At 39.8% G+C, this 16893-nt stretch overlaps 1 protein-coding gene and 1 pseudogene across 1 annotated transcript; both read right to left on the bottom strand.

Annotated features, from left to right (window-relative positions):
* Positions 1 to 16893, bottom strand: part of LOC134615929 (NACHT, LRR and PYD domains-containing protein 14-like) — an 851239-nt pseudogene that overhangs the window by 272478 nt on the left and 561868 nt on the right.
* rab21 (RAB21, member RAS oncogene family) lies at positions 1099 to 15223 on the bottom strand. Its single transcript, XM_063500804.1, has 7 exons — positions 14754 to 15223; positions 9144 to 9203; positions 8954 to 9061; positions 8233 to 8296; positions 4221 to 4275; positions 3957 to 4045; positions 1099 to 3121 (listed from the first exon to the last, which is right to left on the bottom strand). Exons 1-7 carry the CDS (start codon positions 14886 to 14888, stop codon positions 2982 to 2984), a joined length of 651 nt encoding a protein of 216 aa, XP_063356874.1. The 5' UTR covers positions 14889 to 15223; the 3' UTR covers positions 1099 to 2981.

Raw genomic sequence — 16893 nt, 5'->3', positions numbered from 1 at the left:
TTTAGCAACAGTAACTAAGAAATAATGGTTTTCTGCATGACTTTATCAGTTCTCACATTGTTTTGGAGGAATTTCAGTCCACTCTTCTCCACCACTACCTTTAAGCTTTAAGTAGAAATAAGACATTAGCACTGATATGCTGTATCTGGCTTTCACCAAACATGGCTCTGGGCCTTATGGCCAAACTCCACTTAAGTCTCGTCTGTCCAAAAGACATTGTTCCAGAACTCTTCTGGTTTGCTCAGATGCAACTTTGCAAACCTGAGCAGCTGTCGTATTTCTTTTAGACAAGAGACTTTCTCCTGGCAACCCTCCCAAACAAGACATGCTTGTTTCTTCCTTTTCTATTTGTAATGTCATGAACTATAACCTTCAACATGCTAACTGAGGTTTGTAGATGAAGCTCTTGTGGGTTTTTGCAGTTTCGCTGAACACTCCACGTTCTGAATTTACTGGGACTTCCACTTATTACCTGGCTGGCAACAGTCTTTCTCAGTGTACAAAGATGGGTGTCAAATTGTTTGGCAATGACCTTTTCACCCTTCAAAGACTGATGCGGATGCTTGTAGGCATTTTGTTAACACACACCTGAATGCTCCAGAACAGCAACTGTCTGCTTTTATAGAAGTTCTTGTATTTCCTGACATGCAAAACCTTTGAACTGAAAGGTGTTGAGGGTGTATTTTCCTCTCACTTTGACTGCATTTGTTTTCTGGGGGGTTTTTTGTAATGAGCTCATTTTCCGAGACCAACGTCAACCTGCAGAGTTCAATTCATAACTTTAGCTGAAAGATAAACCAAAGTGATATAAGTAGCAACATTTTTCTGGTCATATTGTTCAGTTTGTGATTTGTTAATTTTGAGCTCTTTGGGACTCCATATCAGTGTCTGCAGCTTTGGAAAAGGTTACCCTTTGAAGACAAAAGTCTGTGCATTGCTTTTGTGTACAAATCATTAATCTTAAAAAACAATGAAAAAAACAAGCAGTTTAAAAAAATGATACTTCCAAAATAATCTGTTATTTTTTTAGGAAGAATATCATTTTTGTTTTCTTCTTCTTCTACAATAACCAATTCATTCACTGTGTTTTATATATTTTGTGTACAATGTTTTTCATGGAGCAGAGATGACTGGAGCGACAAGTGCAGTGGGAAAAAAAATCAGTAGATCACAGCTGAGACAAAAGAGAGAAAACTATGGCAGATTTCATCAATGCTATGAGAATATGACTAACTAAATTTTCAGCGTTATCAGTGCTTTTTATTTCTTCGAAAAGTCAGACAAACTTGGTTACAGAAATCAGACATGCACAGTATCAATTCAATAAGTGTGTGTGTGTGTGTGTGTGTGTGTGTAAAACCCATTAAAACATGGGGTTTTTTTTTTCAAAAAATAACAGAAAGAATCATGTACTCCAGTTTCTCTAATGTGAACATTCAACTGAGTTTCAGTTTTCAGTAATTTTAAATTAAATACCTTTTTCCTGTCTCAGAATTGCCACTGGGGGGCGATGTAAGCACAATCAGTTGAGACACTGAGGCAGTGCTCCTTCATTTAACAAAAATGTTTTCATTTCCCATTTCTAATCATTTGATCATCAAAAGTGCCATTTACTGTTACTTTACACCATGAAGGTCTTCTTCCCTGCCAATAGGACCTCTCAATATTATTACACTTTCACACTTGAGTCATTTAAACACATCACTAATCACTTTTCTGAAATTTTACTGGCTATATTACCGATCAAATGTAATAACTTCCTAAATGTGAGGAATAGCCTTTTTTAATAAATTTGATTTTTCAGCACTTTTAATACAAAAGATTGTTTTACTTCATTTACAAACCAAGAATCTGTTTCAGCAATAAATTTTTCATTTCCCATGTTTCTTTTCTATTATTCAGTTTAGACACATCTGTTTTTATATTATTTTTATTTTGGGAACCTATAACTGCAGTTCTGCTTCTTAGCAACGTGTTTAACAGCTTCCTGCTTCGATTGAAATCCAACTTCACACATTTTCTTCCCTCTTTAAATCAAACTGCAAAACTCAATATTAAAGTGTGGCTCAAAGTCTCGGAGGGCTTCGCACCCACAGAGCATGCTCAGTAGAGTCCTTATCCACCTGACTAAGTGATGTCACTCTGCACAGCACCATTTAACAATTATGTGACCCGACTCTGCTGTGCTTCCATATTCATCGTCTTACAGCCGCTTGTGTGAGTCTTCCTCTAAACAAGAAAAGGTGGATTGGACAGCCGTATTATGAAAAGCGACACCCTGTATTCTTTCAGTGTTTTAACACCTGAAAGTAAACATTTGAACTCATTTTTGATGTTTTACCAATTCACTGCAATTTTACTTTTGACCAGCAGGTGGAGCCGCTGCACCACAAACAGTCAGTCCTGTGTTCCTCCTCTTAGTTTGAAAACATGCTTCAGATAAACATGAAGATTAATGGGGGGTAGTATTATATGTATGTGTGTGTGTGTGTGTGTGTGTGTGTGTGTGTGTGTGTGTGTGTGTGTGTGTGTGTGTGTGTGTGTGTGTGCGCGCGCGTGTTAACCTCTATTTCCCCCAAATACACAAAAACAAAAATCTGTGTTGAAAGCCTGAGACTCAACTTTCTGTCCTCAGAATGATTTCATGTCTTTTATTAATAATGTTTAGTACAAACACACAAACAGCTGCAGATGGACGTTTATCAACAACAAACTAACATGGGGAGTTATTATCATTAAAGAAAGTGATTTAATCACTGAACACACACTCCTTTTAATCATAAGGACTCCAGGTACTTTTATTGTGGAGGAAACACAGATTAAACAAATTTAAATATGATTTCCCATGCTCCTTAGCAGCAGAGGCGGCGCTGAATGGACACAGCAGATTACAGTAGAGCGGACCGACAGACACTGGAAAATGTGTGTGTGGATATTATGTCTGCAAGCACAGAGAGAAGGTGTGTGTGTTTGTGTGTGTGTTAGCCAGAGGAGCAGCAGCCTCCAGCGGGCGTGGCCTGTGGTTCATCATCAACGATCTGTACACCCCGCCTACTCGATGCTGATTGGCTGGCTCCGTTGCCCTTCAACCTCTCCTCAGTCTGAGCAGTTTCCATCATCCCTGAAAAGGCAGTAGACCAGTTCAGAGGTCAAAGGTCAGATCACGAGTTTAAAAGAAAGGTTTTTTTTACGCCCTGTTTCCTATGGATTTGAATTCTGTGCACATGTTTGCACACCACTGATTTCAACCTTTGAATTATTGACAGAAACTTTGTGACAAATGAACAGAAATCACTCACTGGCCTGTTTGTTAGGTTAACCTGTTCAGTGTTACCACAAACATCTAATCAGCCAATCCCACAGCAGCTATTCAGCACGTTTAAGCATGTGGACATGGTCAGGATGACCTGCTGAAGCTCAGTCCAGAGCACCTTTTGCATCAAATACTAACAAGCACCATCTGCTGCTTTCAAGGTGTAACTACAGAGACACTTAAAAAGGCCAGATTCATTTTCAGCATGATTTTATTTATAAAAACAAACTTCTGATAAATTGGTGCTGACTTGGAAAAAAAATGTTCTAATTTAAATGTTTGATTGTGAACATAAAATCGTCTTCATTTAAAGGTATGGCGTTACAGCTCTGAGCAGGAAAAACAGAATGTGGCGCATCTTTGCTTTTCTGAGGAAGATCAAATCATAACACTGTTTATAATGCTCTGCACCTGTCTATGACAACATGTCTAAGGATATGATTAATGTGATTAACTAATGTGATTTGGACAAGCTGCCAGGAAATCAAACGATTTAACAAAATGTGTTTTATAACTAAAGAATAAATCATGTCCGCTTTAAATAAAAATATGTTGTAAAAGTTGTTCTGTAAGCCTCCAAAATATAAAGTTTACTGCTCTTTGATTTTTTTGTATTATGAAAAAAAAATGTTGTCGGTCTTACTTTTACACAGATCCAGGAAGAGCTCCTCGATGCCTTTATTTAGCTTAGCTGATGTGTGGTAGTGTTTGGCTCCCACCGACTCGGCATAACTGCACACGAACACAAGAGTGGCCATTAAACTTTGCTCAGACTCAGGACATCGTCGCTGCTCACAGCAGAGCAGCTTGGCGTGGAAAATATAAAATAATGATGCTCACTTAAATTTTTCTTCATTATATTTTCTAATAATAAAAGTATTATTGACTAATAAGCAGCAGTTGTTACCTCTCAGCCTCTTCCACTGAAACATGTCTGTCTTTGTCCAAATCTATTTTATTACCTGCAAAGAAAACAAACCTTCAGCAAATGCCCAATTTAAGAATCACTTTAAGGTCACAGCACATCATACTTTATAATCAATGATTAGCAGTTGTAGTCAACCAAAGATAATCATTACCCAGTAAGAGAGTTGCATGCAAAAGTAGTCAATCGCATCTTTGAATGATGGACGGCTCTCCATCAGTCTATGCAGAAATGCTTGCCTCCACACAGCCACCTCCACCAGCTCTCCCGGTGGAGCACTAAGGCATTCCCAAACCTGCTCCTGGGTCTGCCCCAGGCTCTCCTTCTAGTTGAGGTGCCCAAAACCACCCGAGCTGACTCCTTTTAATGTGAAGGAGGTGCGGCTCTACTCTGAGCTCCACCTCACCTTGTCTCTAAAAGAGAGCTGTCACAAAACTTTTTTCTGGCACTTGTATCTGTCATCTCATTTCGGTCACTACCCAGAGCCAAGCTGGGAATGTGGATCGACCGGTAAATCACCAGCTTCACTTTCACACTCAGCTCTCTTCACAACAACAAATTGGTACAGCTCTCGCTCCCTCCTTCGCTCACACATCCAAAAAAATCCTGAGATACTGAACTCCACTTAGAGCAGCAACCAAGAACCACAACCTCAGACGTGGAGGTGCTCACGATCTTCCCTCCCATTTCACATCTGACCTCACCCCAGCATCAGGTGGAGGTTGCTGCTCAATAAAGAACCACATGGTCTGTAAACAGATGAGAAATTCTGTCCAGAAAAACTACAAACGAAAAATAAACAATAACTACATACAGAGAGCAGCTCTGTCAGAGTCCAACACCTACTGAGAACGAGCGTGATGCCAACTGCGCTCTCACTACGGCTGTACAGGGAATATACCACACACTCCTGAACACTCCCAGCAGGAGGTTTGTGAGTCCACAAATTACAGAATGATTGTGAACTCCCACAGATCCTCACATATCCTCATGAGGATGAAGAGCTTTCGCAGTGTTCCGCAACAGAAACCACATTGTTCCTCATAAGTCTGATGTGATCAGACATTCATTCAAACTCTTGAAACCAAAGCTACAGTGAGCACTTTCACTCTGACAGTCATTTATTCCACTGATATAAGAACTGATCATTGCTTCCTAAAAGCTCTCCAGCTTCTTTTTGCTTCCTCACAAAAGTTAATATTTAGTGCTTAGGTTCACTTTTAGCTCTGATTGGGTCTCCACTAGTGATGTGTCGGTCGCAAACTAAACGGTTCTTAGAGCCGGATCTTTGAAGTGAACGACACGAGCCGGCTCCTTATTGGGAGCCGTGGTTTGTTTTTTTGTTTCCCTTTCTCTCACCCTCACACTTTTTTCCACTTCACTCTGCACGTGAGCCTTGTGCTTGCGCTGAACAGAGGGGGGGAGGGGCGGTAGTTAGTTACACTCGCAATAGCACACGAATAGAGCAGGAGGGAAAGTGTCTAGGGGCCACCGTATATATTTATATATAAACATATATAAATAAAACCACGTTTTTTTTACATTAGTAATTCCCTTTGTGCATAATTTTATATTGTTGTTGATAATAAATTAATTAAAGCAACAAAACAACCTGAAGAGCCGGTTGGGAGCCGAAAGAGCCGGCTCTTTTTAGTGAGCCGAGACAAAAGAGTCGGAATTCCCATCACTAGTCTCCACCAGCCACTGACGAAAATATGTACCTTCTGAAGTGCACAGAGGTTTTTATAAAAGTACAACACTAAAAAATATTTATAACGCTGAGTGTTAAAGCTGAGAAGTTATTTTCTCAGCTACTGATAGCTGCATGCAAATCCACCCGAGCTGAATGTGATATCTATTTATAGATGCAAACACCCACAGTAATGATTTGAATATTTCTGTGCAGGCATCTGAACTGTGAACTGGATTTAACAGGTACGTTAACGATGCAGCGCTCAGCTCAGCTCAGAGGGAGCACTTTGAAGACCAGCCTCATGTGACGTGGAGCCTAATTAAAAGCAAAATCAAAATTTCCAAACAGCAGATTTGATAACTCTACGATGGGGTCCAAACACATGACAAACGCAACATCACCAACATAATCCAGTTACAACTGTACAAATTGCCCCCATGAAGCCACACACAGACTAACAACATCATATATTTAGCAGCTATGGCAACAGGAGCAACAGAGGAGGCCCAAACGTCCAGTGTGCGTGACATGAAATCTTAAAAACAAACGCTGCTCATGAGGTTTATTTTCTCTGTTTTTCTCCTCAGCTCATGTGTTCACATGAACCACACAATTTACCAAACTCCCAGCCAACCCTTAAATCTACTTCTATTTGAACCACATCAGAATCAGACGAGTCATCGCTGATATTTAAGTCAGTGTGCTGCTGGTGACACCTTAAAGGATCATTTCACTTTATTTCAGCCAGCTTCCTTTTAATACAGAGATGTCAAACTCAGTTTACATGGTGGGTTTGTTTTATAATAAAAAATAACCAGAAAACATTTCAATAGTAGATGTGATCTATGATATGATGATTTATCAGTTACTTTATTACTGTGATATGATTGAGTGTGGGAGTGATGTTGGGCATCAGTGGGAAAAGCTGTAAAATTTATGAAATATAGTTTAAAGTCCAAAATGTATGTCCTCCTTCACACTTTCCTGCTGGTGCGATTCCGGCCCCCAGGCCTTATGTTCGCCCCCTTGTTTTAAGGTGTCTGTCTACAGCAGGGGTGGGGAAACTCCAGGCCTCGAAGGCCAGTGTCCTGCAGGTTTTAGATGTGTCCTTGATCCAACACAGCTGATTTAAATGCTAAATTACCTCCTCAACATGTCTTTAAGTTCTCCAGAGGCCTGGTAATGAACTAATCATTTGATTCAGGTGTGTTGACCCAGGGTGAGATCCAAAACCAGCAGGACACGGGCCCTCGAGGCCTGGATTTCGACACTCCTGGTCTACAGGGTGAAAATGAAACCATTGAGTAGGTACCAAACCATGCAGTTCCTCGAATGTCCACTAGAGGCTCCCATGTTACAATTTCCAGCTTTACAGCAGAGATAAATATGTTTACAGCCCAACACACAAACTGGACTCTAAAGGTCATTTCTTTTCATATCTTTATAACTCCTTAATTTGTATTTTTTAAAGGCTTAAAGTTTGTATTATTAGGGGCGTGGCCTCTTTGACTGACAGCTACAGCTGTTCTAGCTGCTAGCTGTCTGCTAGGCTTCACCTCAGCTAACTGGAGTCCCTGAACTGGATGCCTGGACCAAGTTTCCATTATCCTTGCTAAAACAGTGGACTGTTTTGTAACATTACAGGCTTTGATCTTTAACAGTGACCCATGACTAAGAACCTACAGAAGCAAGACTTCCCACTGCAGAAGCCTTGAGGGAAATGCTCAACACCAAAAGCAACTGTTAAAACTCACAGACAGGACTCTGATGAACTCATTTTTCAATAAAAATGACTGAAGACAACAATCAGAACTTTTTAGAACATCTGTCATCAATACCACAAACAACAAAAGCTTGATAAACTCAAACAAAGGTATTTTCGAAAGTACTGTAGTAGAAACATAACAGCATCCCAGTTATCAAAATGTTGGCATTTTAAGTGGAAGACCTGCCAGATCAGACTCTCCATAGACTCGGAGGCAAAAACTAAGGAGTAATTTTATCTGCTCAATATCTTCTTTGAATCATTGATAGAGCACGTAAGCCGTCCCAGACGAAGACTCCTAATGTAAATGGGCAAAATGCAGGCAGTAATCACAACCCTACAGAGACACAACACCTATTTAAAATGAACCAAATCTCCTTTGCACTTTTAATAATCAATATTTTTGCCCACTTGGTTTTCATTAACTTATTCTTTACTTCCATTAAAAAAAGTTAAACCAGTTCTAATTTTCAGTAATCTTTGTGTTCATCTCTTTTAGCTCCCTTTTGGGTCTCCACCACTTTCTGATAACTTACCTACTATACATAAACAAATCTCGTTCCCCAACATTTTCCTCAACTCTTTCACCCAGTTCTTCACCTGCAATGACAGCAAAGCACTCAGGTCAAATAAACCCTTCATAAAACCAAGATACAAATAATTAAGTAATTATAATGCAGACAGGAACTGAAAGAGCAACATTATGATCATAATTAACATTCTGAGAAACACAGGGTTTAACATCCAAAGACCGACAGACACACTAAACTTTTTATTTGTAAGATGTTTCAATCTTAATGTTTACTCAACGTCAACATCATCTTAAGACTAGAAATACTCTGACTGCACTTTTCAGTTCTGATTACCAAACTATAGTTGGGCAATTCAGAGTAGGTCCTAAAAGTTTAAATGAAATACCATTTCTTTAATGAACATTTCAGCATTTGTCCATAACAAAACACTGATTGTTTTGGATCAACCTTTTTCAATCCAGAGGGTCAAGTGTTCACCAGCAGCCATGTAAACTGTCTTTTACTTTTACTTTATGTAAATTATTTAAAAAGAAATTTTACTTCCTGGATGAACTGTAAAGCTTCTATATAGTTGCTCCAAGGTTGTGGATAAAAGGACACAAAACTGGTTATTTGTTTGTTACGAGTTTAGCTTCCACTGCCGTTTTGTCATTTCCATAATGACATGTTGTCGAGAGTCTGCTTTTACGATGTTGGATCATCAAACTTTAGTTTTCAAAAGTACCTTCTGAAAGGAGTCTTCATCTGTTATGTCGTACACTAGTATGGCTCCATTGGAGTCTCTGTAGTAGATGGGACCTAAGGCGTGGAAGCGCTCCTGACCCGCTGTGTCCTGCACAACCAGACAACGTTAACACACAAAAACTTTACTCAGAAGATCAGGAGAACAAAAACTACGTTGAACGCAGCCTTACCCATATGGCGAGGTTTACTCTTTTTCCTGTGATGTTCAGCTTCTTTGTGAGGAAGGACGCCTGCAGAGGAAGAGGACAACATGATTATTTTAATAATTTCACAAACTCAATTTGAATAAGATTCATCTCAGCAAAGTAATATTGAAAGGTAGCTCAATAACTAAAAACACAAAATAAAAACTGGATAAAATGTTAAATAAGATACTAAACAAAATAAAGTAGCAGAAAAAAAGCTCAATAAATTTCCATTAAACTAAATCAAATAAAGCATCTCACCAATTAAAAATGCTAAAATATCAAAAACACAAGACAAACAGTTTTGTCATGTAAATGTAAATAAAAACAGAATGTAATGATTTGTAAATCCATGAATCTCGATTTACAATAAAAGAGAGAAACGTTTAAACTGAGAAAATGAAACATTTTAATAAAAAATATGAACTCATTTTGAATTTGATACCAGCAACATGTCTCAATAAAACTGGCATGTTGCCCACACTGCAGCATCCTCTCTTCTTTTAACTACAGTCTGTAAAACACCTGGGCTGCTGCTGTTGCTGCTTTGCCATATTTTTCACTTCGTGATGCTGATGCTGTTTTCGGCTGGTGTAAGGTCCTGACTGCAGGCAGGTCTGCTGAAATATGAAGGCCTTCCCTGCCTGGACGGGAGCAGATGCTGCTCTGTTATCTGTGTATAACCTTTCAGCACTGATGCAGCTGAATGGTTCATTTTCTCATTTTAAATTTTTATACGTGTCCTGTGTCCTGTTGTGAATAAAAACATGGGTTTATGACATTTTCAAATCATTGCATTCCGGGTTTTTTTTCTATTTCTAATTTACATTTTACACACTCTCACACTTTTTTTGGACTGGAGATTGTAGAACATAAGCGCTAGAAAATAAAATAGAAACTAAACAGTAGAAAATATGCACAATAAACTGGTGGATGGTGAAAAAAAATAAAGTCTGAGATTATTTTAGCAGATAAATCCTCAAACATATTCTGAAACCGCTTCAGCTCTGTGCACGTGCCCTTTGACCAGAAGTTAAACCAACAATTTACGAGCATCTCTGCTGAAATCAGCCTTCTGCAACAACTTTTGTAACTTCTCACATTTTACCACAAAAACATCTGCAAGTTTTATTTTAACCTGTCAACTGATTTCTGTCGACAGTCTGCGCAGCCATAAACCAAAGACCAAAGTCCTGCTGAGCAGCAGGCTGTGGCTTTTTCCCCTCCGTCCCAGTCACGTATGATTTATCGAAGCGTTCTCTGGGAAAGTCAAACCCGAGATTAAGATTTCAACGTCAGCAGCAGAATTTACGTGACGGCTGGACAGAGCAGAGGGGAGAGATTTATGGTGGAGAGGTGAGAGGAAGGCTGAGAGTGGGGCTGTGACAGTATGTGATTAAGGTTGGGAATTAGTGTGTAAATGTGACGTCGGTCAGCTGACTGCACTGCTCCACGAGTGCTCTGACCTCTGAGGTTTAAACCAGAGCTACGGAGGCCCAAACATGCCAAAAATAAAATCGGTAACTGATTCTAATTCCCCCAACTGTTTACTTTCATATTCCATTTTAAACCAGTTTTCCTTTTATGTCCTTTTTCTGTTTACTTCCAAAAACTGTCTGCTGCATGACTGAAATGCTAAATCCAGGGTTGGATAATGATTCAGACGATTATCAGAGCAGTTACTTGAAAATGACCACAAGTTTAGCCAATTTTATCATTTTAATATAAAGTACTAGTTCTGGGTAAATCTACAGCAGGTGAAACAAACAGCAGGAACTGGTTTAAACTCCCTAAACTCAGAGATGTCCATCAGCGGCACTGCTAATAAACATCTTTAAACCCTTCTGAACTGAGAGGATAACTGGAAAATGCAAACACACAGATACTTTTCTTCCCAGTCCCATGACAAATCATGACAGTTCGATAATGCAGAGCTCGTGCTGGCGAAAACAAACCATCAACAGCCTCTGGAAGTTTCTCCTAATCCTCTCATCTAAAGAACGCTGAGATGCTTCGTTTGACACTTGTAGCTGTGCTCACGCTTTAAGCTTCAGTGAGATGATCTTTCATCCACGGCCAGCAGACTCTGCAATCAGCTGGGATGCCCCTCTGTGTGTCACATGAGAGCGAGCGTAGACCTGAGCACTGCGGGTGTGATGCCGAGGTTCATTCACATGACCATGTGACTGCGACGCTGTCCACGGAAAACCTGGAGGGCTTGCTGATCCTCGTCCTCATCGAGGATCCTCCAAACAGCCGAGGCCACGAAGCAAACACAAAGACGACATTTTTACTCTGCGGCGAACGTAGTTTGTGGCGAACCCACATCCTTCCCCAGCCTACATCCCCCACAATGCCTTTCAGCAACTCCACACATCCTCATTAAGCAGAGTTTAAGTAAGAGTGAGAGTAACATCTACAGTATAAAGTTCACAGAGGGAGAAAAAGAAAAGTATTAACTACTGCCTGCAAAGAGAGCCTAACAGGCTCAGCTGTGAGTGAAATGTTAGTACTGGTGGTCACTGTGTTCACCGCCTCCAGGTGAATAAAGTTCTGACGCCTCTCTCCATCTCTGCACTTTGCTATAAGTTGAGCACTAAGCATCAAACCCCAAGTGGGTGCGTGACATGATCTTTGCGTATCAGGTGATCCTTCCGCACGTATTTAAGGTTTTGTGAGCGAGCTAGTGAAATGTTATGTGTAGTTTTAACAATTGTACACACAGAAAGGTTTTTGAAAGCAAAAAGCTTATCTGATTTGTGAAGCTGAAATTAATAAATTGTGCGTAAATGATCAGTAATTATTCAGGTTTGGATGAACACATTTGTGAAATTGTTTTAGTTGAGGGCAGATTGCTCTGCATTTCTGTGTGGATTGAGCGCGCGTGTGTGCGTAAGTCCTCGAATGTTACACAAATTGTTGCACACATTTATAAAGCTTACGCCTATGCTTGTGGCTCACATCGTACAATATTGCAACACTTTGCTCTATGTAATTTCACTCTATATTTCGCAGTCGTGTTCATCTTTGGAGCCACATACTTAAGCAAGCAGGTTTTCTCAGCATGAACTACATGAAGTCCAAACAGCGCCGTTTCCTCACTGATGACACTCTGTAGTCCTGCGTGAATATTAAAGTGACTTCTTACAGCCCTGATACGGAGAAGCTCTGCAGTGATGTTCAGAAACAGAAATCACACTAAACAGTGAGAAAAGTATCATTTAATATGCTTTTATTTTGAAATAGATATCTATATATTGTGGACCCTGAGCTGATGTTGTTGTATGTTATGCTCAGAGCTGGACGGTTGATTGCTGCCTGCGTCTTAATGAAAAAAACACAAGATGACAGCGCAGTGAAATGAAGTCATAATTCCATACAAATAGTTTCCATGATTATTATTTATATTTGTAAGTTATTCAGCCACTGCTACGTTTTATTTATATAAAACTGGCCTATTTTTAATTGATTAATTTTCTACAAGGTGTGAACTCAAATAAATCTCCCAAATGTTTTATTTAAAAACACGTCTGCACATGGAAGTGTTTTTTTTTCCTCTTCAAAGCATTTGTTAAATAGTTCTTGAAAAATAAAATAAAAAGGTCCTATTATTCTAATATTACGATATATGTATTATCCTCCCTAAATTTACCCCCCCCCCCCCCCCCCGACTTTAATTTGCAGTGGGGAAAGCTCAAAGTGACTCAGAGATGAAGGAAAGAGTGTCCACTCAGCAGCGTGGAGATAAAGGAGGTAAAGGTTTCTGCCTTCGCCTCACAGGGTCTCACCTTTGCTGCTTTTTCACACTTGCCGGTCAGAGCACAACTACGCACCAGGAAAACTCTCACCCAACCACCTCGATGCTCAATAAATCTATAAAGTTCAAAGGTAAATTAATAAATAAAGTGTGGTGAATCCTTATCAACGGTTTAATCCTGACTCAAACAGCTGGGTCAGGTATCAGCAGACGGTGGCCAGAGGACTGCTTGTAAAACAGTAGCAGCCACACGGAAACCTGCAGGACTTTCCTGATGTTTCCTTTGAGCTTCTGCTCCTCGGTGAGATGTTGCTGGAAGCTGAGCAGCGCATTTACACCTGACAGCAGAGCAGACAGAAATTGCTCCACAGCTGAGCGAAGCAGTCCCACATGCCCAGACACATCTGCACTGCAGGAGTCAGTTACACGCTGACGGTGAAAGAGTTCAGTTTCATTTGACTCTCAAATCATCATCGTATGCAACAAGAAATGAGGGAAAGAAATATCGATACCAGCGCTGATATTGGTATTGGACTGATGCTAGCCTAACAGGAGTGACACTTTGTTTCTATTGAAGTTCAGTATGTGGCCCACTCAATTACAATTTTTTTTTTTTGGGGGGGGGGATAAAATAATATCCTTCCAGCATGTACTATGTAAAGTGTCAGAATCATTTTGTGTTGACTCTCACGTCTCTTTTATTTATAGCCTATAGCTCATTGGATCCGCTTCTGTTGGTTTGAAGTCCTTTAGAGACAGAAACATTTTATTCCAGGTTTCCAAAAACCTCAGATTCTAAATACACAGAAACTAACTAATTATTGTGGAAAGTCAAATCACAAGGATTTAGTGTTCAGAGTTTGCATATTGACGACATTTCATCTCATGAATCATGACACACCGCTCTCCCATATATAACCTGCTTTTACATATCGGTATTGTATCAGCAAAACTGGGTCTATATTTACTTGATATCAGATCAATACCGAAATTTGCGGTTTCACACAGCTGTATTGAGAATCCAAGACTTCACGTGATCATACTGTATCATCTGGTCAATCACAAGGTCACCCTACCCTAAATCAGCCCCATCTTACTGGTCCTTTTGGACTCTAATGTGGCCTTTATTTACTAAACAAATATCAAGTTGAATTCAGTAGAACGTTAATCTACAGACTGACATTATAAAGTCATCAGAAACGTGTTTGCAGAGCTCAGAGAGGACGCTAGAGGAAGGACTGTTTTCTGATAGACTTCTATATAATCACCAGGAGGCTCCCCCTGCTGGTCACTAGAAAGAATGCAGGTGAGAGGCACTTCAGCTTCAAGTCAAGTAAGCTTCCTCTCACTTTTTCTTCCCAATCCTTCACCTGTACAAGCTTTTGTTTTTATAATCAAACAGATCGTGCAGGTCACCTTCACTTGTTTCACCTGTGTCTCTTCATCTCCTCACCTCTCTTTCCTCATGTTTCCTGTCTTTGCTACACCACTAAAAGCTTTAAAATGCTCTGTTAAAGGGTTTGGGGGTTCCTGTGGGGCCACAGCTACTCTCTTTTGCCCCTGGCCCCCCTTGGAGATTAAAGCACCCGTGGTGAAAACACCTGAGTGAAGTCAGGTGTATCAGAAGTATTTCTGGCTGTTTATGACCGTAAATCTCCCGGAAAAACACCTGACTTTCCCCTCCGTCATCGGATCCGGTTACAGCCACAACACCGCCGATGTTTCGCAATAACTCCGCTCCCCCGGTAGGCCCGGGTCAGGAAACACAAGACTCCCCTCCACCTGCCACCTGCAGCGCGCGATGACAGGCACGAGCCCGGCTCCTCCGCCCCTCTTACCTGTAGAGTTGTGATGTGTTTGTCGTTGAATTTGTTCTCGCAGTATCTGAGCACCAGCGACGTCTTCCCCACGCAGCCCTCCCCGAGGAGCACCACCTTGAACGAATAGGTCTTGCCGCTGTTCGCTGCCGCCATGGCTGGCAGTTAAAACTCGCACAAATCCTCCGCTTTTATCCGCAAAACGGGCGTTTTAAGGCTAGCGCTGCTAATGCTAACCCAGTCGGAAATGAAGTCCTGCGCAGCTCACATCGGCTTCCGACTTCAAAAAAGGAGCTAAAATCATGAGAGGGACAGCTCGACAGCACACACGGACCCAACTTATACCAGAATCTACTCGCAGCTCGGAGGGAAGCGAGTCCAAACCCAGAGACAGATCCCGTTTCACCCTGTGACCAAAGCCTGATTTTCACCCAACTAATGGCGTCTCTCTCAGCTAACAGTTAGCCGGCTAGCTCAACCAAAGATCGTCTCTGCTCGGAAGGAGGGCTCACTAAGCACAGCCTTTGTTTTCGTCCTGTTGTCTGTAAAGACACAACGCATGGAGAGCGATGGAAATATTACATTTAAGGAATCAAAAGAAAGATAGATACCAAAGTTTGGGAAAAAATAGAACGTTCAACTTAAATGTCTTAAATAGAAATTTTGATTTCTTTGAAACTTTGAAAATAGAAAAGCTTTGATTCGAAAAAGTTAAAATTACAAATAATGATGATAAATGGATAAAAACGTAAATGGGAAAAATAAAAACAGTAGAATTAAAACTTCAGAGAATTTAATATGAGAGAAGCAGGTGGAAACTGATTTTAAAAGGTCGCAGCAGGCTGCTGCCCCTTCCTAAGCCTGGTTCTTTTGGAGGTTTCTTCCTGTTAAAAGGGAGTTTTTCTTTCCTGCAGTCGCCACATCTCTGTGTCATTGTAGGCTCTTGATCTTATAGCATAACACACCTCAAGATGACTGTTGTGATGTGGCACTTTTTAAAACAACCTTATAGAAAGTCTAAATATCAGAGGAAAAATAAAAGTAAAATTGACATGGACATGAAAACGTGAAATGTCTTGACAGAAATAAAGTCAAATATGACTGTGTTGTGTCAAAATAACCACAGAAAGAAGTCAAAATAATAAAATCAAACGCAAGGGTGGTATACAGGAAAATGATCCTAAAGGGGAGCAGCTGAAAGAAGGAGTCTAAATGGTCTGATAATCCTCAAACATTCAGGGGAAAAAAAGAAATTAGAAACAAAAAATTAAAACTAATTAAAGAGGATGCCAAAATAATTACATAAAATATCAAAACAGTAAGAGTAATTTTGATATTTTATTCAATACGTGTGTGTGTTTTGTGGGGATGGCAAATGCTATCATTTTTCTCTAAAGCAAATTTACCTGCGGGTACAAATAAAGTAGCCTTGAACCTTAAATGTTAAAAAAAAAATACAGAAAAGGATGTAAAAATTACATAAAATATACATTTTTGATTTGTGAATAATTTTAACATTTTACTTCTTTATTTCATATGTTTTATTTCTGAACCTTTCTTGCCGTATTTGTCTCTGGATTTGTGAACTTCCTTCTTTGCTGGGCGAGCTGCACTGCCTGGGCCTCTGAAGCAGCAGCAGAGTGAGAGCTCTCGCTGCAGAGTCACATGATGAGCTCCGTCAGCGCTGTTGGCTCATCACAGACTGTAAAGCATATTTATGTTTAATATTTATATCCAATCTGTGGTACAACAGTCAACTCCTGAGCTAAAAAAAAAAAAGAGAGAGAGAGCTTTTTACAGAACAAGTCAAAAATATGAGACAAAACCTAAAGAATTTTATTCAGTGTCTTAAAATTATGAGAATAATAATTTGTAATGTTTTGCCTTTTTTAAATAAAAAATGAGATAAATTATTTAAAAAGTGATAATTTCACATAAAAAGCAATATAAATAGCTGAAATTTTTGCAAAGTAGTTATCAGTTTCTACTGCTCCAATCAAAGCTATAAAATAGTCTTTAAATATGACATGAAAACCATTATTGTCGACTGGAAAATAAAAATGGTTAAAAAATATAAATTTTTTTGTGTGATTTGGTTAGTCATGAACTCAAACTCATTTTTAGATGGAAAAAGTCAACAGTACAAATTATGAACTTAGTA

The sequence above is a fragment of the Pelmatolapia mariae genome, linkage group LG17 (assembly GCF_036321145.2).
Source record: "Pelmatolapia mariae isolate MD_Pm_ZW linkage group LG17, Pm_UMD_F_2, whole genome shotgun sequence".
Taxonomy (NCBI): Eukaryota; Metazoa; Chordata; class Actinopteri; order Cichliformes; family Cichlidae; genus Pelmatolapia; species Pelmatolapia mariae.
This window is presented reverse-complemented; position numbering and strand designations above follow the sequence as displayed.

Excerpts from the sequence above, each read along its gene's own strand:
- rab21 (XM_063500804.1), bottom strand. The coding sequence starts at position 14,888 with ATGGCGGCAGCGAACAGCGGCAAGACCTATTCGTTCAAGGTGGTGCTC. Across the intron at positions 9,062-9,143 it reads GAGTAAACCTCGCCATATGG|GACACAGCGGGTCAGGAGCG; the intron begins GTAAGGCTGCGT and ends CTGGTTGTGCAG. Across the intron at positions 8,297-8,953 it reads ATGAAGACTCCTTTCAGAAG|GTGAAGAACTGGGTGAAAGA; the intron begins GTACTTTTGAAA and ends CTGTCATTGCAG.